This window comes from Piliocolobus tephrosceles, chromosome 4 (assembly GCF_002776525.5).
Source record: "Piliocolobus tephrosceles isolate RC106 chromosome 4, ASM277652v3, whole genome shotgun sequence".
Classification (NCBI taxonomy): domain Eukaryota; kingdom Metazoa; phylum Chordata; class Mammalia; order Primates; family Cercopithecidae; genus Piliocolobus; species Piliocolobus tephrosceles.
In genome coordinates, this window is record NC_045437.1 from 46,048,487 (window position 1) to 46,071,863 (window position 23,377).

The 23,377-nt window shown below is 40.9% G+C and overlaps 1 protein-coding gene across 1 annotated transcript in view; it reads right to left on the bottom strand.

The window, feature by feature from the left end:
- Window positions 1–22,705, bottom strand: part of HEXB (hexosaminidase subunit beta) — a 28,358-nt gene extending 5,653 nt beyond the window's left edge. Inside the window, exons 1-8 of the mRNA XM_023207982.2 lie at window positions 22,291–22,705; window positions 18,608–18,753; window positions 14,485–14,550; window positions 12,320–12,366; window positions 11,953–12,063; window positions 4,364–4,465; window positions 2,261–2,390; window positions 240–420 (exon numbers count right to left, since the gene is read on the bottom strand). Of these exons, the coding sequence (XP_023063750.1) occupies window positions 240–420; window positions 2,261–2,390; window positions 4,364–4,465; window positions 11,953–12,063; window positions 12,320–12,366; window positions 14,485–14,550; window positions 18,608–18,753; window positions 22,291–22,589 (1,082 nt within the window). The 5' untranslated portion in view covers window positions 22,590–22,705. The remainder of the gene's footprint in view (window positions 1–239; window positions 421–2,260; window positions 2,391–4,363; window positions 4,466–11,952; window positions 12,064–12,319; window positions 12,367–14,484; window positions 14,551–18,607; window positions 18,754–22,290) is intronic.
- Window positions 22,706–23,377: the final 672 nt, after the last annotated feature.

Here is a 23,377-nt window from a genome sequence, read left to right on the forward strand (position 1 = left end):
CCTCCCGGGTTTACGCCATTCTCCTGCCTCAGCCTCCCGAGTAGCTGAGACTACAGGCGCCCGCCACCTCGCCCAGCTAGTTTTTGTATTTTTAGTAGAGACGGGGTTTCACCGTGTTAGCCAGGATGGTCTCGATCTCCTGACCTCGTGATCCGCCCGTCTCGGCCTCCCAAAGTGCTGGGATTACAGGCTTTAGCCACCGCGCCCGGCCTAAAAGAGGTTTTAAGGAGTCATCTTACCAACATTTAAATTCCACTTCATCTCCTCCCAAATGAATGAATTGATCTGGAAACACCTCACTAATTTCTTTGAAAAATGTAGTAAGGAAGCTGTATGTTGTATTCAGAGTAGGGTTTATAGGTCCAAAAGAGTTCACCTTGTTTTGTCTACTGTAACACGGAGTCAGGAGGTCTTTCTGACCTAGAAGAAAATATAATTAAGATTCTTTTTAAAAGAAGTGAACTCATTATAAAGATCTGGTTTTCCACATGATTTTATTATGTCATTTTATTGAAGCCACAAGATTATATACACAAAAGATGAGCATGTTTACTAAGAGCTAGTAATTTCTTCCAAATAAGAAGGAAATGCTTCCTGAATCCTGTCTCTTTGCCTCTTTGTTTCCCATTATATCTGAGATTTTATCTATGTCAAATGTTAACTACCAAATCTTCAGTTTGCCTTAACCCTTTTTCTTGAGCTTCAATTCATATTTCAGATTCCTTGCTGGATACAACTGGAAATCCTAACTGTACTTCAAATACAAGATAACAAAACACACCATCTGCAATCCCTAAGCTCCCTTTCTCTAGCTTCTGATTTTCATATTCTAGCAAGGGTACCATCATCATCCTAGAGTATATACCCCTTCTGTCTCCTGGAGTCCATCAGTTGCCAAGTTCCATGGATAGTTCCAGGATATCTCTCGGTTCTGTCCATTATTTTCCATTCCCACTATCACCCTCCTGGTCCAGAACTCCAATCTGTCACTTTCCCAAAGGTTTTCCAAAAGTGTGGTTCCCATCATGTTACTCCTCTGCTCAGAAATGTTCACTAGTTTCCAGTGTGTCCTGATGAAGTTCACATTCCTCACCAAAGACCCTCTAATGTACTCTTCCAGATTTACCTCTCACTATTCCCCATGTCTACTCTAATAATATTGAGCAATTATAAATGTTCGTACTGTGCTATGTGCTTTACATTATTTAAGTCTCAAAAAAATTACATGATAGCTACTACTAATTCTCATTTTAGAGCTGGAGAAACTGAAGATGAGATATTGTAACTTGCCCAATATCACCTAGTTTATAACGGCAGAAGCAAGATTCAAACCCAAGCTGTCTGGCTCCAAAGCCAAAGTTCTAATCATCGCCCTATAATGCCTCCTACTCTGCTACACTCTACTCCAGCTACATACCTGTCAAGCATATCTTACACTTTTTGCACGCCTTTCCTTATGCCATTTCCTGTACCAGAAACATGAATATATTCTGTGATCACTCAAAAGCATTTTAAGTGTCACCTCATCTGTGAAACCATTTCTTGAATTCACTTATGTTCTACTTTTTGTAATCACTTTTTGTTTTCTTTTATTCCCTTTTTTATACTTCAGGCAGTACCTAATCACAATGACTTGCTCACAGTAGACACATAGTTACTGAATTGTATCTGTCAATAGCGTTACTGATAGACCAATCACAATTAAGAACAAAATGAGCAAACACTAGGTCATAAAATAAATGCAGTACCTCAAATATTTACTTTTGCAACTTATAAAATACAACTCGGCCAGGCGCAGTGGCTCACGCCTATAGTCCCAACACTTTGGTAGGCCAAGGTGGGCCGATCATGAAGTCAGGAGATCAAGACCATCCTGGCTAAAATGGTCTCTACTAAAAATACAAAAAATTAGCGTGGTGGCAGGTGCCTGTAGTCCCAGCTACTCAGGAGGCTGAGGCAGGAGAATCGCTTGAACCTGGGAGGCAGAGGTTGCAGTGAGCCAAGATCAGCCACTGCACTCCAGCCTGGGCAATGTAGTGAGACTCCATCTCAAAAAACAAAACAAAAAAATTAGCTGGGCATGGTGGTGCACGCCTGTAGTCCCAGGTACTCAGGAGGCTGAGGCGGGAAAATTGCTTGATCCTGGGAGGTGGAGGTTGCAATGAGCCAAGATTGTACCACTGCACTCCAGCCTGGGTGACACAGCAAGACTCCATCTCAAAAAATAAAAAATAAGATAAAATAAAATACAACTCCTTACCTTTTCCCCAAGATAGTGTATGCCCAGGGGTATCAAATTCTGGCAGGACTCGAATTCCTCGTAATCTGGCATATTCAATCACCATACGGACATCATTTGGTGTATAAACATGAGACAAAGAATAGCTTCCCTGTAAAAGTCATATTTATTCAAGTTAAAATGTACAATGTAGATTTGATCCTGGAAATTAACAATTGTGCTTGCATTTGATATCTGACAGCGAATTTTTTCATTATGACAATGTATTAGTTTCATGTGATATTAGAGGACTCATTTAAAAATAATATAGGGCCATAGTTTCAGGAGTAGGAAATTTCAGAAAGAAAATTTCTACTAAGTCACACATACTCAAAGGATGATAGCCGTTTTGGGGCTTTTGTCAAATCATTTGTTTACCATATTTTAGCAATAAATTCTCAGTATACTTTGGGCTAATCCCAGCTTTACTGGTGGAAATATCTGTCTCCATCAGTGCCTCCTGTTTCAAGAGTGTCTACTATCATGCTGTTTCAACTTCCATGTAAGCATACAACAAAACAAATGTCTCCAAAGTGAGACTTCTGAAAACACTGCTCTTGTCAATTTTAGAGTCAAAATGTACATCTTATTACAAAGCATAGCTATTGTCCTGCAAAGGACTATCAGCTTCAATTACTATCAGCTTGAAAAATTCCCATATAGACTCTGTGATAAGTGACTTGGTTTTTAATGATTACCTCAGTCCCTTTATAGGTCACTTGAAAAATTAGAACTCAATATTGTTTGTAACTAAAGTTCTATCAAAGCTATTCCTTAGCACATTTCTCAAACTATGGGCTATAAATGCTCAATGGCAGAAAAGTAGTCTTGTCTCCCAGCACCGCAAATCAAATTTCTATCAAGACTAGATTTAACTACCAGTTTATAGTAAATACCGGGACATGTTAATTGACACTATGGGGTGCTATCAGCAAAACCCAGACTGGGAAACTGTAGGACACATGACTCAGTTTCTTCAACAACAAATTACAGGAGAAAAAGGTGGGAAGAGGGGACCCATAGATCAAAAGAGAATTACTCGACATATTAACTCACCACAATTATGGAGCTTATTTGTATCCCACTGCACGTTTTTTAAAATAATGTGAATATTGACTGTCTAGATTACTGTTACTTTTTTAGCTGCAATCATGTATTATGGTTATTTTTTCTTAAAGAACAGGCCTTTTTACAGTGAGATATGATGATGGATTTTATTCAAAACAACAGGATGGGGCAGGGCTTGTCTGCAGGAGTTTATAAGTGAGACAAGATTGACCATGTATTCATGTTTGAACCTGTGTGATCAGAACATGGGAATTCATTATTCTATATCTGTATATGTTTGAAATTTACCATAATAAAAAGTAAAACAAAAGGAAACAAAAACATAAGTGCTGTTAGCACATTTTAGCCTACATACATAACATTGGAGAAAGTTTTGGAATTATGGCCAGAGGACAGAATTTAGACTCCTGGCTCTGTCCCATCCTAACCACAACTTTAGACAAGGTGCATTTCTCTGGATGTCAGGTACCTTCTTTGTATTACAGGGATATTAAACTAGGGGACACTGAGGGTCCCTCCCAGCTCCACTGGTCCATAATACAGTCAATTTGAACACTGTTAACTGAGAATACCATTATTTTCTAAGAAAACACTCTCACCTCTAAAATTCCCTACTTCATGTAGTTTCTCAGAGAAAAATAGTCATTTATGGATTTCCAAACAATTATGTTTAAAACAAATACACTGTTGGACAACTTGATAAATATATTATCTTAACCATATGTAATTTGAGAATTATTCAGGGCTTCTACCTTAAGATGTTAAATTTTGATTTATACTTCCCCAGAGATTGTTTATATTCACAATAACAATTACAGTAACAGTTATAACAGTAAAAAAAAAAAAAATAGTTTTGTGGACGTAAAATGCTAAGTCACAGCCAAAAAAAATTAAAAACCATAAATATCTGATTTTTACACTTTGATTCCATCCATAAGAACAAACATTTAAGTTACAAACTTGTAATGAAACTATACCCAGTGTTTTTGTAGACAGAGTACAATACAATTTACTCACTTTATTGCTTAACTCAGGAAACGCGATGCTCTGATATGGGAAAGACTGGTCATCGACTATGTGCCAGTGAAGAACATTAAACTTATTAAAAGCCATGGCATCCTGCAAGCAAACATATTTAAAAATTATATACTGCAGGTATCATATACAATCCATATTACCTATCTACATTTGGAATTGCTTCCAATATGTCTGCTTTCTTTAAAAATAATTTTTTTTTTTTTTCCTTTTGAGACAGGGTCTCACTCTGTTATCCAGGCTGGAGTACAGTGGCACAATCTTGGCTCACTGCAGCCTTGACCTCCCAGTCTCAAGTGATCCTCCTACTTCAGCCTCTTGAGTAGCAGGGACTACAGGCACCCACCACCATGCCCAGCTAATTTTTGTATTTTTTGTAGAAACAGGGTTTTGCCATGTTGCCCAGGCTGGTCTGGAACTCCTGGGCTCAAGCCATCCAAAGTGCTGGGATTTGGCTAAAATTTATCTTTCAGTGAAGAAAGAATGAGAAGAAATAGAAATTCTTCATCATACATACTGCACATGACACGTCAGTATACAAAAAGCCTCTGGAGATGTCATATTTATTCTAGACAGTGAGTTGTAACTGCTCTGTAGTAGGAGAGCAAGCTTATAAATTCCAAGTATGTAGGGGACTGCCAAGAATGCAAAACGGTTCTTGGCTGCCACTGTGTGTGGGAATAGAGCAAAGGAAAAATGGAGCATTCATTTAAGTACCAGGACTTATAATTCCCACAGTTCTGAAATTTGAGTCCCAACCAAGAATTTCATTGCAAACTCAATACAATTCTCCCAGAGAAATTTTTGGGTGAATTGAGTTATTAATTTTATGTATACTCTAGAGGAATAACCAATATAATATTTATATAAAACATAAACACTACTTTTAAAAGATGAAAAATAATAAGGGAGAAGATTTGTCCAACAAGATCATCAAAACTTAAAGACTCCCTCTTCATCAAGGCTGAAGGGATTCGGCTGATGGAGTTAGGAAATCTTTTACATAAAAGGGGATTGTGCAGATAAATATATTGAGGATAAAAGGAGGATCTTCACTCTCAGAGAAGGGAGCTAGAAATATAGGTGTTAACTGGAATTGAGGTTATTAATACAAACTCATGGTTTTTAACATAGACCAGAGGTTGGCAAACATTTTACATAAAGGGCTAGACAGTAAATATTTTGGCTTTGCAAGCCATAGAGTTTGTTACACCTACTCCACTCTGCAATTGTAGAGTGAGACAATATGTAAACAAATGTATGTGGCTATATTCCTGTAAACTTTATTTGTGAGGCCAGACATGGTGGCTCACACCTGTAATCCCAGTACTTTGGGAGGCTGAGGCAGGAAGATTGCTTGGACCCAGGAGTTTGAGACCAGACTGCATGACAGTGAGACCTCATCTCTACTAAAAAATTTTTAAGAAATTAGTTGGGCATCGTGACACATGCCTGTAGTCCCACCCATTCTGGAGGCTGAGGTGGGAAGATTGCTTGAGCCTGGGAGGTTGAGACTGCAGTAAGCTGAGCTCATACCTCTGCACTCCAGCCTGGAGGTGACAGCGAGACCAAAACCCCATGTTTGTGAAAATAGATAGTGAACTGGATTTGACCTTTGGGTTATAGTTTGCCAACTCCTGATATAAACAGATAAAAAAATCAGGAAAGATGTGTGTGTATTCATATAAATATATACATACATAGGTACACACGTTTTCTAGCTCTCTCTGCTCAGAGGGTCTACAATGACACCCTAGTAGCAATGAGCGCACCTAGAGCCTAGACATTGGTTTCAAAATGTTGTTCACCACTAAAAGAGTTCCCTGAAGAAAAGTCTGAGGACACAGAAAAGACTGGGACAGGGAAGACAGGCCGGGAACATCATGTGCCAAAAAGAAAGAAGGTGCTCCAAGATTAAAGGGAACCTGCGAGGGATATAAGAGGCAACTTGAAGGACTTCCAGTGACCAAAGCTGAGATAATTTGACTATTAAACAGGGAAAGTGGCCGGGCACGGTGGCTCACGCCTGTAATTCCAGCACTTTGGGAGGCCAAGGCAGGTGGATCACCTGAGGTCAGGAGCTCGAGACCAGCCTGGCCAATATGGTGAAACCCCGTCTCTACTAAAAATACAAAAATTAGCAGGGCGTGGTGGTGGATGCCTGTAACCCCAACTACTCAGGAGGCTGAGGCAGGAGAATCGCTTGAACCTGGAAGGCGGAGGTTGCAGTGAGCTGAGCCCGCACCATTGCACTCCAGCCTGGGCAACAAGAGCGAAACTCCATCTCAAAAAAACAAAAAGCAAACAAACAACAACAACAACAAAAAAAACAGGGAAAGTAACAGATTACAATCCCGAATAACATAGTAACCCATGAGTCAACATAGTAACCCATAAGTCAATATTGAACACTTAAATAAAAGTATATTTTATTTTATATAAATAAATAAAAAATAATGAATACTTAAATAAAAGAGAAGGGATTGCTCTACCTTACACTTAAATGCCAAGTAAGAAATGATAGAAGGAACGATGGAATTAGAAGCATCACCACTGGGTAGCTACCTTAGTAATAACTGATTTAGGCAAGAACTATCTGTGGATGCTAAAACTAGTGAGTGAATGCTGGCTGAAGAAGGGGATTTTAGACGGTCTCAAGATTTCTTCCCACAAGATACTTAATTACTTGTTAAGTATGAAACACTTTTTAATTGACATCACAGTGGAAAAACCTGGCAGATGACATCTTAGCCAAGTTATGAGTGAACAATACCAGATACGAAATAAATAAGACATTGTGTCACCTGATATGCACTGAGAAGAACATAGCATCCTTTCTGCTTTATTCCTGCCAAAAAGGCATAACTGAATCTTATCTTCTGCAAAATGGACAAGCTAAGGCATACTCTACAAAATAACTGGCCTATACTCTTCAAAAATGTCATGGTCTTAAAAGACAAGGAAAGTAGTCAGTTGCAGATGAATGGTGGCCAAAGAGACATACAAGTAAATGCAACATCAGATTTTGGATGGGATGCGGAACCTATAAAAGACATTGTTGGAACAATCAAAATTTGAATGGGGTCTGCGTATTGGATGCAGTATTGTGTCAATTTCCTGATTTTAATGGTTGTACTGAAGTTATTAAATGTCCTTTTTTTAAGAAATTCATCCTGAAATATTAAGGGGGTATTGATGCATCATATGTGCCCATATGGTTTAGAAAATGTGTTTTTAGAGAGGGAGAATAAAGCAAATATAAAGCTTAAATTTAATGTTTAATAAATACAATAAAAATGCACACTATTTACAACTTTTCCCTAAGTTTAAGACTTCAAAATACAAACAAAATCAAAAATAAAAACTGCTAAAGCTATAGAAATTAAAACCACATGTACTGGCCCAAGAAGACAAACTAGTAAAGATTATGACTTCAGAAAGTAACTTCTGTATTTATCGGAATTTAGTATCTAATAATTTTAATTGAATTTAGTATTTAGTAATTGTCATTGAAAGCAATAGGGAATTGTAGATTGCTCAGAAATGAGGGATTACTGGCTAACCATTTGGAAAGTAAAATTAAAATGCCTACTAGGTTTGACACACTAAAGTAAATTCTAATGGAATCAAGAATTTAATAAGAAAAAGTATAATAATACTAAAAAAAATTTAAGAGGTTATTTTTATATTTATATCCTTGTTGTAGAGAAGGATTCTCAGCATACTTCCCAAAGCCAAAAATGATAGAAAGGATAACATCGAAATACACTACTCCTTTAAAAACGTGTGGCTGGGGATAGTAGCTCATGCCTGTAATCCTAGCACTTTGAGAGGGCAAGGCAGGTGGATCGCTTGAGCTCAGGAGTTTAAGACCAGCCTGGAAAATACGGCAAAACCCCATCTCTTAAAAAAAAAAAAAAAAAAAAAAAAAAAAAGTTAGCAGGGTTATTTGCTAAAAAATAAAAATAAAAAAATTTTGCCAGGCATGGGGGCTCACACCTGTAATCCCAGCACTTTGGGAGGCTGAGGCAGGTAGATCACCTGAGGTCAGGAGTTCAAGATCAGCCTGGCCAACATGGTAAAACTCTGTCTCTACTAAAAATACAAAAATTAGCTAGGCATGATGGCAGGCGCCTGTAATCCCAGCTACTTGGAGGCTGAGGCAGGAGAATCACTTGAATCCAAGAGGCGGAGGTTGCAGTGAGCTGAGACCGCACCATTGCACTCCAGCCTAGGCGACAGAGCAAGACTCCATCTCAAAAAACAAAAAAAAAAGGAAAACTCTGTCTCAAAAAATAAATTAAAAAGTCTACAGGCATTATAGACATAGTTATTAAAACAAATTTAGAAAAAATTCACAATATATGATAGGTAAGTATATAATGTAAATATAAGGTGGAGTGTGGTGGCTCATGCCTATAATCCCAACACTTTGGGAGGCCAAGGTGGAAGGAGCACTTGACACCAAGAGTTTGAGACTGGCCTGGGCAATATGATAAGACCCTATCTCTACAAAATTTTTTTTAAAATATAAAAACTTTAAATTAATTAAATTTTAAAAATAATATATATATAAGCAAATATAAAAGTATCAGTGGCACAATCCATAGACAAATATAACATTAAAACATTAAACCAATAAAGAAGGTATTCACATTCTAGATGACAAAGTAAACATAGAAAATAAACATACAGCTGGGTACAGTGGCTCATGCCTGTAATCCTAGCACTTCGAGAGGCCGAGGTGGGCAGACTGCCTGAGCTCAGGAGTTTGAGACCAGCCTCGGCAACATGGCGAAACCCTGTCTCTACTAAAAATACAAAAAATTAGCCGGGTGTGGTGGTGCATGCCTGTAATCCCAGTTACTCAGGAGGCTGAGGTTCGAGAATCATTTGAACCCAAGAGGCAGATTACAGTATTACAGTGAGCCAAGATCGGGCCACTGCACTCCAGTCTGGGTCACAGAGCGAGACTGTCTCAAAAAAAAAAAAAAAAAAAAAAAAAAGAAAAGAAAAAGAAACTTACAGTTTATAATATAAAATATACAAATAGCTAATCTATAAAAAAAAAAAAAAAAGTCTTATATTCACTAAAAAGCAAGAAGTGCACATTAAAACAAGGAGATATATTTTATCATTAGATCAGCAACAAACATGGCAAAGATGTACCACACTGTTGGCCAAGCATATGTGGCTATGACCGACCTGTCTAGAAGGCAGCCTGACAGTATATACCAAAAGTTAAAATGTACCAAAAATTAAAATATATACATCTTAAGCCTGGAAATCCACTTCTGAGAATTTATCCTCAAGAAATAATCTTGACAAGTGTACAAATATATATGTGTAAAAACACTCTGCAGTAGCATTTATAATAAATTAACTTAGATGTCCATCAGCATGAGACTAGTTAAATAAAGTGAAATATTCAACTGTTAAAAGGGTAGCAAAGGCCAGGTGCGGTGGCTCACATCTGTAATCCCATCACTTTGCAAGGCCAAGGCAGGCAGATCACTTGAGGTCAGGAGTTCAAGATCAGCCTGACCAACATGATGAAATCCCATCTCTACTAAAAACACAAAAATTAGCCAGGTGTGGTGGCGGGCGCCTGTAATCCCAGCTACTTGGGAGGCAGAGGTAAGAGAATCACTTGAACTCGGGAGGCGGAGATTGCAGTGAGCCAAGATTGTGCCACTGCACTCCAGCCTGGGTAACAGAGCAAGACTCCGTCTCACAAAAAAAAAAAGGGGGGAGCGGAGTGCAAAAGTATGGTCTAATTTAAGTTTTTTAAAAAGTCACATTGTATATGTTAATATATTCATTTTGTTTGTTTTGAGATGGAGTCTCGTTCTGTCACCCAGGCTGGAGTACAGTGGTGTAATCTTGGCTCACTCCAACCTCCCTCTCCCAGGTTCAAGTGATTTTTGTGCCTCAGCCTCCCAAGTAGCTGGAATTACAGGCGTGCACTATCATGCCTGGCTAATTTTTTGTATTTTTAGTAGAGACAGGTTTCACCATGGTGGTCAGGCTGGTCTCGAACTCCTGACCTCAAATGATCCGCCTGCCTCCACCTCCCAAAGTGCTGAGATTACAGGCGTGACCACTGTATCCTAATATATTCATTTTTTAAGTCTAAAATGAGATAAGTAGGACATAAAAGTGTATGTCGATCTTTGGCAAATGAAATTATGGGATGACTGCCTATTTTTGCATATTTATATTGTTTAAACTTTTTACACTAAGCATTTATTTCTTAAAAGTGACAAGAGTGTCTTTTGGAGAAAAATTGCAGAGTGTAATGTAAATGTAAAAATAATTTTTAGGCCGGGCGTGGTGGCTCACGCTTGTAATCCCAGCACTTTGGGAGGCTGAGGCAGGCGGATCACAAGGTCAAGAGATCGAGACCATCCTGGCCAACATGGTGAAACCCCATCTCTACTGAAAACACAAAAATTAGCAGGGTGTGGTGGCACGCACCTGTAATCCTAACTACTTGGGAGGCCCAGGCAGGAGAATTGCTTGAATCTCGGAGGCGGAGGTTGCAGTGAGCCAAGATCTCGCCACTGCACTCCAACCTGACAAGAGAGTGAGACTTCAACTAAAAAAAAATAATAACAATTTTAAAATAGCATATAGCATAGTGTCATCATAAATGATCAGGTGAAGGTGCAAAAAAACATGAGCAGAAACTTCCCCACCCCTACAAATTGGCAGGTGATGGTGGGGATTAAACCAATAAAAAAAAGCCCATAGGAGAAAACAGTTATTGTCAACCTTCTTCCTAACCCATACCACCCTGGAGGTTCTGTATTCCTTTGGAATAGTTCCCTAGGTATAAAGGAGCACCTGGACTCCTTTCTAATGCCACTTACAAAAAAAGTAAGAGTAGGTCACAAAATTTAAAGGGCACTAACTAGAAGTATGGTGGCCGTGTTTTCTTTTCTTTTTTTTTTTTTTTTTTTTTGAGATGGAGTCTTGCTCTGTCGCCCAGGCTGGAGCGCAGTGGTGCGATCTCGGCTCACTGCAACCTCCACCCTGGGAGGGTTCAAGCAGTTCTCCTGTCTCAGCCTCCCTTGTAGCTGGGATTACAGGCACACACTACCACGCTTAATTTTTGTAATTTTAGTATAGACGGGGTTTTGCCACGTTGGCCAGGCTGGTCTCGAACTCCTGACCTCAGGTTATCCACCTGCCTTGGCCTCCCAAAGTGCTGGGATTACAAGTGTGAGCCACCGCACCTGGGTGGCCATGTATTCCTAACCAAAAGTCTAGACACATGATTTGACAAAAGGAAGTATATGTAAAGGGCCAATGGGCAGTGTTTAAACTTTCTCTTTACAGTCTTGGCTAAATACATGTTATACAGGGCTCTCGCACTGAAAACAGGAGGGTGACTCTCAAGGGGACCTCCACATCACAGCTGAGGAAATACACTAGGGACTGAGGAAAGAATGTCCAGTGCTTATACAAATTCCCCCATTCCAACCTACCAATAGTAACCAACGTAAAGTTACAACACAAAGGAGACACCTTCAGAATAGACGATGGATTAGAATGAAGTACTTACTTACCAGAGTTTTAAGAATAATCTTAACTGGCAGATAGTGTCTGGATGTATCAATCAAAATTCCTCTGTGAGGAAACCTTGGAGAATCAATAATGGTGGATTCATTGATGGTGAACTATAAGACAAAATCAAATTTTGGTTTAGTTTTAGAATTTTCTGTTGTCTTGAACTCAGTGAAGACTACAGCTACTTATACAAGCGTTTCATAAAATATTAATTTAGAACAATAAAAAGTATGAAATTTACATTTACCAGCTAAGATAAATATCTGGGGAAAAGAAACCTTCAGGAAACAACAGCTAAACAGGTTACATTTTTTTTCTATTAGTAATTTGTCTAACAATTTTTAGTAACATAATAATCATACTTACAGTCCCACAAGAATCTTGATAAACTAACTGGCTAAAGGTCTCTAAACCTGAGGAAAGTAAAATTTATTGCATTAATTTATAAACAAACAAATTGAGATGATAAAAGCTATATTATTCAACCAGACTCATAACCAGGTAAGGAAAATATAATTAAATATAGTGTTATACCTGTATCCTCTAAAGTATATTGTTATACCTACACCTATACCCTCTACCATAATTTCTAAAATCAAAGCCAAATTAAAAAAAAAATCCATTGCACTTCTCATCTAATAAAAGTGCTTTACTTCATTGTACCCATACCCTGGGGTTTGTTCCAATATACACAAAAGAAGAATAGTAATTTAATAAAATACCAGTTTCTTAATAAATTTATAGCATTATGAGAGAATTTTTATAATCAAATATAGTCACTTTTAGAAGGACCTAAATGTAACAGGGAAAAATGGCTGGAAAAACCATGAAACTATAAATAAAGGCCAATTTACAATATACAGCGTTTTACTTATAGCTGTAAAGACTAACTTCTGAACATTTTTTACTCAAGTGGATTATTCCCTGAATATACCAGTTGACAGGCTAATTCTTCTAAACGGCCTTGACTTTATTCAGATTCCTCATTCTAGCTGACAGCTATATAGCCAGGGAATTTTGATCCTAAGAACAGTACAGTCATCTTTCCTATGCCTTCCTCTCTCCCCAACCTTGTCAAGTACAGGTTCATGCTGGGAAGAATAACTTTGAAAGTTTCTGTTAAGTGACACTACATTCAATAATGATCAGTTTAGAGTACACTACTCTGAAAGTCTGATGGTAAACAGAAAATACGGACTTCTTGGACTAGAAATCTAGTCACTGCATATTCGCAAGACTGGTTTTTTGTTGTTGTTGTTGTTGTTTTGGTTTTTTTTTTTTGAGACAGAATCTCGCTCTGTCACGCAGGACGGAGTGCAGCAGCGTGATCTCGGCTTATTGCAACCTCTGCCTCCCGGGTTCAAGTACTTCTCCTGCCTCAGCCTCCTAAGTAGCTGGGACTACAAGCATGCACCACCACGCCTGGCTAATTTTTGTATTTTTAGTAGAGATGGGGTTTCACTGTGTTCACTAGTCTGGTCTCGAACTCCTGACCTCAAGTGATCTGCCTGCCTGGACCTCCCAAAGTGGTGGGATTACAGGTGTGAATGACTACGACCGGCCCCAAGCCTTTATTTTAATGACTATAAATTTGGTTAGTTCATATTTTTAAAAATTCCCTTTCTAAAAACTCTATCTGGAAGTCAGTACAGTATCTTATCTGCCTAGAAAGGTAAAAGAAACTTTTGAAGAGCAAATGTCCTGATGTCAAACTTTGAAGTTCAGACCCTGAAATTCTCAGGAAAAGCTTTTCAAGTTACTCCCTGCCCACTGCCTCTAACCAACTCAATAGCACATTTGCCTTTTTATACTGCTCCTTATACAAACTTAGTTATGCTTCTAAATCCACAGGAATTTGAAATTAGGGAAGAGAGATGCTTCTGAAGCCAACAGAAGCGATAGCTGAAACAAAATTCCCTCATCAGAAGAGGTTGGGGCCATGTGTAGTGCTATAAACATTACAGTCCGAAGAGCATCAGTGAATTACAGCACTGTGGGAATGTAATAACCTTCAAACAGTTTTTGAGAGGTCAAATGAGTTTTCTCCCATGCTATATTTATTTACTTGTATTTTTTTGAGACAGGGGTCTTGCTCTGTTGCCCAGGCTGGAATGCAGTGCTGTGATCTAGGCTCACTGCAGCCTCAACATCCTGGGCTTAAGCAATCCTCCCACCTCAGCGTCCAGAGTAGCTGGGACTACAGGTCCACGCCACTATGCCCGGCTAATTTGTGTATTTTGTAGTGATGGGGTTGCGCCATGTTGCCCAAGCTGGTCTCAGACTCCTGAGCTCAGGCAATCATCACCCACCTCAGCCTCTCAAAGTGCTGACTCAAAGTGATGTGAGCCACTGTGCTGACCTCTCCCACGCTTTACGTAGTATATGTTCAATGGAAATAATTTTGGAACTACATAACAAAGCATTCTGTAAAGGATCCAAGGCAGCAAAGGTTTGCTGTGCTTGATGTCACAAAGCACCAACTGAAAATTTTCCTTTACTGGACAGTAACAGTGAAACTGCACGGAACTTACCTCGTAATGCTCCCCAAACTCTGTTGGCCTTAAGGACAGCCACTGGTTCTTTCACAAGTAAAGTATCTGTATTGGGGATTTAAAATCACACACATACTTTTGTTAATCCCTCAATGACACACAATAAGTTTCCTAAACATGTCACTGATATTTCTGGACTATTATTTTCTCCCAAGCACATGACCTATTTCTCTGCCTCCTGTACATCTCCATTTGGATGTCCTGTGGATTCCTTCAACCCCACATGCCCCAAGAGAACTCTTCCCTCCCTCCTCCGCACACTTCAACCTGCTGGTCTTCTGTGTTCCTCATTTCAGTGAGTCACAGCACCACCATCCAGTCACTTGAGTCACTCAAGACAGGAATTTGGGTGTCATCTCCATGTTTCTTCATCTTCCCAAGAGAGTTAGTCTCTCCAACTTCTCAACAGAGTAGGGTCCTAGTTAAGCTAAGAGTTTAGTTGAAAATGCAAAAATTCCTCAGTTCCTACTAATCCTTGGTAACGCCCTAGGTGTCACTCAAATCTATTCCCTTTAAGGCCAGAGAGTTATCTCCACTCTTGCCTTCAGAATTTTCTACTTGCCCTGCACGCACCTTCCCTCAGTATCATCCAAACCTGCCTTAAGACTTACTCTCCAAATCCCTTCAGCTTAGTTTAGCTTTGTCCCACTCAATTAAAAGTTCACATCATCCAGAATGGGACTCCAGTTAGCTGCTTCTGGTGAGAGGCTAATCTTTCAATCTTTGAAACACATTCTAAGGTTGGCCCAATAGTCACTTAGTCTTTTAGAGAGGTCTGGAGTGGAACCAACCGACATAGTAAACCCACAGATGGTAAAGAGATTGAAAGCTAAAGGGTGTAATAGCTGTGGACTTTGCCACAGCAAAGATGACTAAAGGCTGGAGGTTAATGATTTCATACTATGTCCTCTATGCTGGTTTATCACCTTCTACCACCACCACCATTCAGATGCTCACAGAATAGTTAGCTGCAGGTAGGCAAAAGTGCTCTATCAATAGTGTGAGCATCTCAGGTGACAGTCTTCTGACAAGATAGCCTTTTCCATTCGATAACCACATTCCATTAGATGAGTCAGCCAGTGCCAGGCTAAGAACTATATTGCTATTTATGAGCATAGTCTAATTATGTTTCCTCTACATCTATAGCAAATTCTTGTGTTGTTGTTGTTGAGACAGTCTCACTGTGCTGCCCAGGCAGGTGTGGAGTGGCATGATCACGGTTCACTGCAGCCTCGACCTCCCAAGTAGCTGGGACTGTAGGCATGTGTCACCATGCCTAATTTTTCTTTTTTCTTGTAGAGACGAGGTTTTGCCATGTTGCCAGGCTGGTCTTGAACTCCTGGGCTCAAGCCATCTACCGGCCCCAGCCTCCCAAAGTATTGGGATTACAGGTGTCAGCCACTTCACCCCACCTGTATCAAAATCTTCATCAGCTACCTAGAGCTCACTGCTCCATTGGTCACTGTTTAAAAACTTTTTTTTTTTTTTTTTGCCACAATCATGTTTTGAGATCTTCCAGAAATAGCCAGAGTGATCTCAAAAACATTAATATATTACATATACTTAATACCAATTATTTTCTAATAGCTGACAACTGGCTGATATTAAAAAGGACTAATTCAACTCAGTGGAAAATACATATAACAATTAGAAATTTGGTTTTCTAAATATATGAACACATAGCTACAGAATTTCCATTTTTACTTCATGACCAAGTTATTAGTGTTAACAATGATCAGTTCCCTGAAGTGTGAAAGGAATGATATCATTGACTTTTCAGTCAGCCCATTCTGTATCTTTTTGCACCATAAATACATTTGTTTTGGAGGGTGAATATACAAATAACATATCTATATATTCTATTTAAAAATAATACATTATAGATAAGGCTAAAATCTCCTTTGAGATCCTCACCCAACTCCTTCTACCTTCCTCAGAGGAAATACTTATCGGGCCTTTCTTAGGCTTGACATAGATGTACATGGAAGGAGAATAGTATTGCTTTACGTGTGTGTTGATATAAAAATGGGGTCCACCTCTACACATAATTATACAGCTTGCTTTGTTCAACTCAGCAATTTAACTTGGAAGTTCTCCATGTGTATTCTCTGTAATACTGCTTCTTTATTCTTAACTGTTGTGATCATACTATTGAGTACAGATTGACAAGATGCATTCAGCCATTCCTCTATTGATGGATACTGAGTTTTGTTGACAATTCTTCACATTACAGGCAAACAGAATCAAACATCCTTAATTTATGTGTCCATTTATCTGCAGTAAAAACTAGTCCACTTCTCAGGGCATGCATATTTTTATTTTTAATAAATAGTGGTGCTTTAACATGTGTCACCTCCTCCAACATGTCCTCCCACTCTGGATGTTTGATATCTTATTTCCATTCATATGTGTTACTTTTATCATCATCATCAACTAGTTTAAAAACTAAAAACTAGTTTATTCTTCAGCCAAAAATTTCACAATCACCTTGTCTCAAGAAACTTCCCTTTCAGAATAAAGAGGGTTTGTAGAATTGACTGAAAGATAAGCTATGACTCTCCAGTCTCGATACTTCATTTTGTGGAATTTAGAATCTGTTATCTGTATTGCCAAAGGACAGCAAAGATTCCTTGGCAACGTAATGACCATTTTCATCTCAATTCAGGTTGCAAAACCTACTTCACGTGGTGTCAGTGCTGAGTATCAACTGAAATGATACCTGATGTTGGTGAATTTTCCTATTTCTCTTCTAAGAATAGCTACGGAATTGAAGAGAAAGCAAGCTGTTTTTCAAAGAGATGTATTATTGGGAAATCTCATCTAAACCAGCATGCTGAAGACATGTACTTACTTAACTGTGAGGCAGTCTGGGAGTAACAGAGTTGCTCTTTGCTCTAAATTTGTGGCATCCTATCTTTTTTTTTTTTTGAGACAGTCTCACTTTGTCCCCCAGGCTGGAGTATAGCAGCATGATCTCGGCTCACTGCAACCTCTGCCTCCTGGGTTCAAGTGATTCTCCCGCCTCAGCCTCCCGAGTAGCTGGGACTACAGGTGTGCACCAACACACCTGACTTTTTGTATTTTTTAGTAGAGATGCGGTTTCACCATATTGGCCAGGCTGGTCTTGAACTCCTGGCCTCAAGTGATCCACTCACCTCGGCCTCCCAAAGTGCTGGGATTATAGGTGTGAGCTACAGCGCCTGGCCTCTATCTTTACACTCAGTTCCCCTGTCTGCTGTCTCTTGCACGAATCTTATATTACACATGTCCTTATACTGCTCTTCTTTGATGCCTTGGTGCAATTCCACATTATTCTCAGGCAGTATACCCTATAGAAAAGGCACGTCCACTTGTTTGTTCTAAAACAGTTTGGGAAAAGCCCTAGAGAATAATGTTTTAGGTAACAACAAGGACAAAATCATACAGCTAAATGTCTATTATATTGTCAATCAAATGAAACTGCTGAACCCACCCTCTCCCCCAAGCTCTGCATTATCTTTTGTAAAATTATAGATTATAAATAGAGATCATGGATACAAACAGATGTTTTCAAAGACAAAAGTTAAGAAATTACCTAGATGTTCAAAAGAGATTAGCCAATTCAGCTTATCCATAGTGACAGAACATTATTCAGCCATTGAAAATGATATCACAGAAAACTAGTGAAATTCATGTTTATAATGTATTTTGCAAAAAAGCATGATACAAAAATATAACAAAAATACAAAAAGCACATGTACAGAATTACTGCCATTTTCATCTCAATGCTTATCATGTTTGTATTTATGTCTATGTAAAATGTTTAAACGTTTTACTCTGAAAAAAAAAAAAAAAACACCTAAAATGACAGTGATTAATTCTGTCTGTCTGCTGGGATTATGAGTGACTTATTTCTTCTTCTTCTGCACTTACTGTACTTACAAATTTTCCACAAAGGCTATGTACTACTTTTGTAATCAGACTTCAAAGGTTATTTTTAAAATAGGAATCATAAACTCACTGGTTGAGAACTCAGTGGTTCCTAACATGGAGCCAGTTTTGGCATTTAAGTCCGTCAGTGAGCACCTGGGCTATAATACACTCACATTGCAGAGGTACTTACAAGACTCATCTGAAGATACGTTGGGGAAAGCATCACACTCTGACTGCAGGGTGATTGAGACAAGAAGTTGCTGAAGCTGGGCTGTAGCCTGGGATTCAGCAGGTTCATGATCCCACTTGTAGAAATCAAAAATATAGCCATGATATCTGTTTGAGAAATAAATGTAAACACATTTTAAAAGGATTTTAGCCAAATTTTAAAAATGGATGTGCTAGTAACATTGCAGTTAACGCCTCAAATCCATGCTGCCCATTGTAAGTCCAACTAGAGATTCTCACCCCAAGTTGTACATTAGAATCACTTGGGAAGTTTTTCGAAAATGCCAATGTCCACGCCTTCCAAATCAGAATCTATGAGAATGGGATTCAGGCACGGGAATTTTAAAAGCTTCCCCACACTCCGAAGTGACATATGAAGCCCCTGTTAATTACCAATAATGAAACCATCATGGTAATCCATCACTCTTGGGAATGAAAAACCAATTCTGCCCAGTGATAGGATGTGGGGGTTAGGGGGAGTTCTTCTGAGCAAATCACAAGAAAACTTTGTTTCTCTGTATGTGAGAGCTGGACCAGTTGCTGCTACACTAAAGTGGACAGAGCAGAGATGGAAAGAATATGGATCCCTGGTAACACTGTTGAGCCACTTAATACTTGCCCTAAATACATTCCTACTTTTGGACATCCTAATGTGTGAAATAAGTTTTCTTATTGTTTAAGCCAGATTGAGTCAGGGTTCCTGTTACCTTCCTACAAAAGTATCCTAGCTTATATATAAAGCCCCAAAAGAAGGTCCAGAATTCTCACCAGAGCCTTAAAAATTATTTTTTTGTTGGCCAGGCGTGGTGGCTCATGCCTGTAATCCCAGCACTTTGGGAGGCCAAGGTGGGAGGATCATGAGGTCAGGAGTTCAAGACCAGCCTGGCCAACACAGTGAAACCCCGTCTCTACTAAAAATACAAAAAAATCAGCAGATATGGTGGCGGGCGCCTGTAAGCCCAGCTACTTGGGAGGCTTAGGCAGGAGAATCACTTGAACCCGGGAGGCAGAGGTGCAGTGAGCCGAGATCGCACCACCGCACTCCAGCCTGGGTGACAGAGTGAGACTCTGTCTCCAAGAAAGAAAAAAAAAAAAGTACTTTTTGTTGGTATCCAAAAATCAGGGAATATTAAAAAAAAGATCACATAGGCTTCAGAGCAATTGTTTTTGGTATCCAAAAATCAGAATATTAAATAAAAGCGTAAAGGCACTAAATAAAAAAGATCAGATAGGCTTCAGGACAATTGTTTAAATATTTTACAGATTTTGGCAAGCCAGAAGGTTATATATGCTACTTATGTGTAAGAACATCTTATGCTTTTTCGCAGAAGACGAGCTTGGAAAATTGTGACATGTTTGGGAGTGTATGGAAGTTAACCAATGAGAGAATGGAATGGATGAAGGTGTTGACAGAAAACCTTGACAGATTAAAAAGCAAATTAAGACCACTGAAATACATACTTACAAAAGGTTAAGATGGTAAATTTTATGTTGTATTTTTTCCATAGTTAAAATTTTTTAAAAAAGGAAATTAAAGCTGCCAGCAGCTTCGAGATCAGAGTTGGAAACTGGCTTAGAACCTTGACCCTAGGTAGTAAAATTCTAACAGAAAACTCAAAGGGCTGTGAAGCAGTATGTCAAAGGTATGTGGGTTTAGCCTTCCAGGAAATGAAGGAGTGAAGCTATTTGTTTATTTTTTAAAATGAGTGACTAGCACGTGATGGACGCTGTCCTAGAAGCTGAAGAAGCAGCTATGCATCTAACAGCCAAACTCTCTGCCCGCAAAAAACATACTGTTGCAAAGCAGGGTTTGTGATACAACTTGGGCTCTTCAGAGACAGGGGCTATGTGATTCTGAACAATCTGAGGCCCAGGCTGTGTGTTCCCGACCACGTCACACTTTCTGAACACCCCATATTTCCAAATCTTTCCAACTCCACTGTGCTTTTACTCTGAGACAGCTACCGCCCGTGCTGAGCTCCTAGAATGCTCACATGCATGCCTTCACGTCTTAGCCATAAGGGCTAACACATTTTATGACCTGCTTCCTAATAACGCCAGGCATAATTAATGGCTGCTCCACTAGAGGCCATGAATTAGGCAAACTCTTCAGGTAATCACCCGCACCTGCCTTGAAATGCCAAACCTTGCCTTGAAATCATCTCAGCTGATTCAAGTCCTGGTCATCTACCTATTGTTAACTTACATCACCCATGCTTTCTTGTCATCGTCATTTCGGCGTATTACCAAGTCCTTGTTTTACTTACCAGTATGACACAGAAGGAAAATCCAATTCTACAAGCTGAACTCCAAGGCAAACATAATAAGGGTGTTTGTTTTTAAAAGATTTCCAACCCTAGTCGTGATCTTCTGAGACAACCTTCATGTACTTTCCATGCAATCTTTCTGAATATCCCAAAGCAACCAAACACTTTGATTCTACATCTTAACCCCACTCTGGCCTTAGCAGATTGGATACCAAAGGCTCATTAGTGTATGTGCCTAAAATAGGGACTGATAATACCCATTTAGTTGTACAAAACAGAAGGAAACTGTGAGCCTTCTGATTGTAGAGAATGAACCATCTCTGCCATTAGCATCTCGGGCCTCTTCAGCTTGAGCCTAGGCACCTGTCCTATCTGGGGTCAGAACACGTTATTCAGTTAGTTTTGCATTTCCTCCCCACCTGTTCAGTGTCCTGCAAGCACACTTAAGCTCTATAGTATCTACTGGGCACAGCGACAGGCTTGGGGAATGCCAGGAGGCAGTACAGTTAGCACCAAATTACAGTTCTGCAGGGCACGATATGCCTTCAGGACAGTCCCACCTACACAGGTCTCACAGTGAAGGGACAGTGTGTGGCTTCTTCAAACATCTCCCCAGGGGAAACTGCCTTGTCTATGGTGTGATTGGCTGACTCCCATGACAAAATTCACCCTGTCTGCAGCCAAAGGGTGAGAGAGACAGAGGCGCTATCTAGGGGTCTGTAAAAGAGGAAGCAGGGAGAGCAGGCACATGATTGGTGTTGAGAAACAAAGTTGGATGCTGTCTAACCACTGGCCGCAGAAACGTAGTTAGATGCAAACATCTCACATTTTATGTGGAAGAGATTTTAGGTGAGAGGGGAGTTTTAGGCAGTGCTCGAAACTGAGGACTTCCACCATTTGAGTTGTTACCAGGAGATCTGAGGAGAGGCAAGGGGGTGAAATTGGCCTATAAATGACAGTCAGCTTTGGGGAATTCCTGGTCCCTCAAGAGAGCTTGTCTAAGCCCTTCGGGTAACGTATCCCTTTGAACGTCCCTCAAATAAGGAGCTATCACTTTCCTCCCCAGCTCTGGAGCTGGGGAACCGGTGTCCCCTCCATCCATGTCATTTGCCCAACAAGGCCTCAGAGCAAACTCCCTCTTCCCCTTAGTATCCTGCTCTCAAACCAGGGTTCCTGAGCACCCAAGGTGTCCCTTAAGAAGCAGTAGAAGGGTGGGGGCAACAGCGTGGGTTCAGTCTGTGTGGCGCTGGGCAGATCGCCTGCCCGCTCCGGGGGCCGTTTCCTCGTCTGCGCAGTGGGGTGGTGAGGGTCTGCAGAGCGCCCCGGGGTGGTCCACCTCTCCCCTCCCCCAGGACACCTCCCTGCCGGGAGCGCTCACCGCCGAAACGCTTCCTCCAGCAGGGTGCAGGAGGGGCCCGCCGTGGAATTGGGGCTGTGGCTGATGTAGAAGTTCTCCGGGGCAAGATGCAGCAGGTTCGGAGTCATCTTCACCGAGAGCGGCAGGGGCCACAGCGCCGGCCCCCGCGCGGCCGAGACGCCCGGGGCCCGAGTCGCCTCCGCCACCTGCACCACGAGCGCCACCTGAGTCAGCAGCGCCAACATCGCCGCCAGCAGCGTCGCCAACAGCAGCGCCAGCAGCATGGGCGGCCGGGGCAGCCCCAGCCCGCACAGCTCCATGGCGGCTCGGCTGCTTTCCGCCGGGTCTGCAGAGCCGGAGCCTCGGGACCCGACTTTCCGCCCGGCCAGGTCAGAGGAAGCGCGGCCGCGGGTGAGTCACCGAGTCAGATGACGGCGCGCCCCGCCCCCGACTCCGCCTCCAGGCCCCGGGCGCGCCCTCGCCCAGCCCGCCCTGCCCAGGCCACCTCGAGAATTTCCTCCGGGGTGCCCTCGGGTAGGAGCAGAGCCCAGACAGCAACCTCAAACACGGGATGGCTAAAGTAAGAAAAATGCCCGGTGCTGGCCGGACGTGGCGGCTCACGCCTGTAGTCCCAGCACTTTGGGAGACCGAGGAGGGCGGATCACCTGAGGTCAGGAGTTCAAGACCAGCCTGGCCAATTGAAACCTCGTCTCTACAAAAATACAAAAATTAGCCGAGCATGATGGCGGGTGCCTGTAGTCCAGCTACTCGGGAGGCTGAGGCAGGAAAATCTCTTGAACCCGGGAGGCGGAGATTGCAGTGAGCCGAGATCGCGCCACTGCACTCCAGCCTGGGTGACAGAGCAAGACTCCGTGTCAAAAAAATAAAAAATAAAAAAAGAAAGAAAGAAAAAGAAAAGGGCCCAGTGCACAGGCTCGGGACGCCTGTGCAACACTGGCGCTCTCCTTTAGGTCCCTGGCTTTGGTGAAGCCGGAGAAGCCAAGCTTGGGGAGCACTTTTCTCCTCTCAGCCCAACCACCAGATAACTGATGAGAGCTGAGTTTATTTGCTCCTAAGTTGAGGCTTTTCTGTAACGGCACTTCAGCTG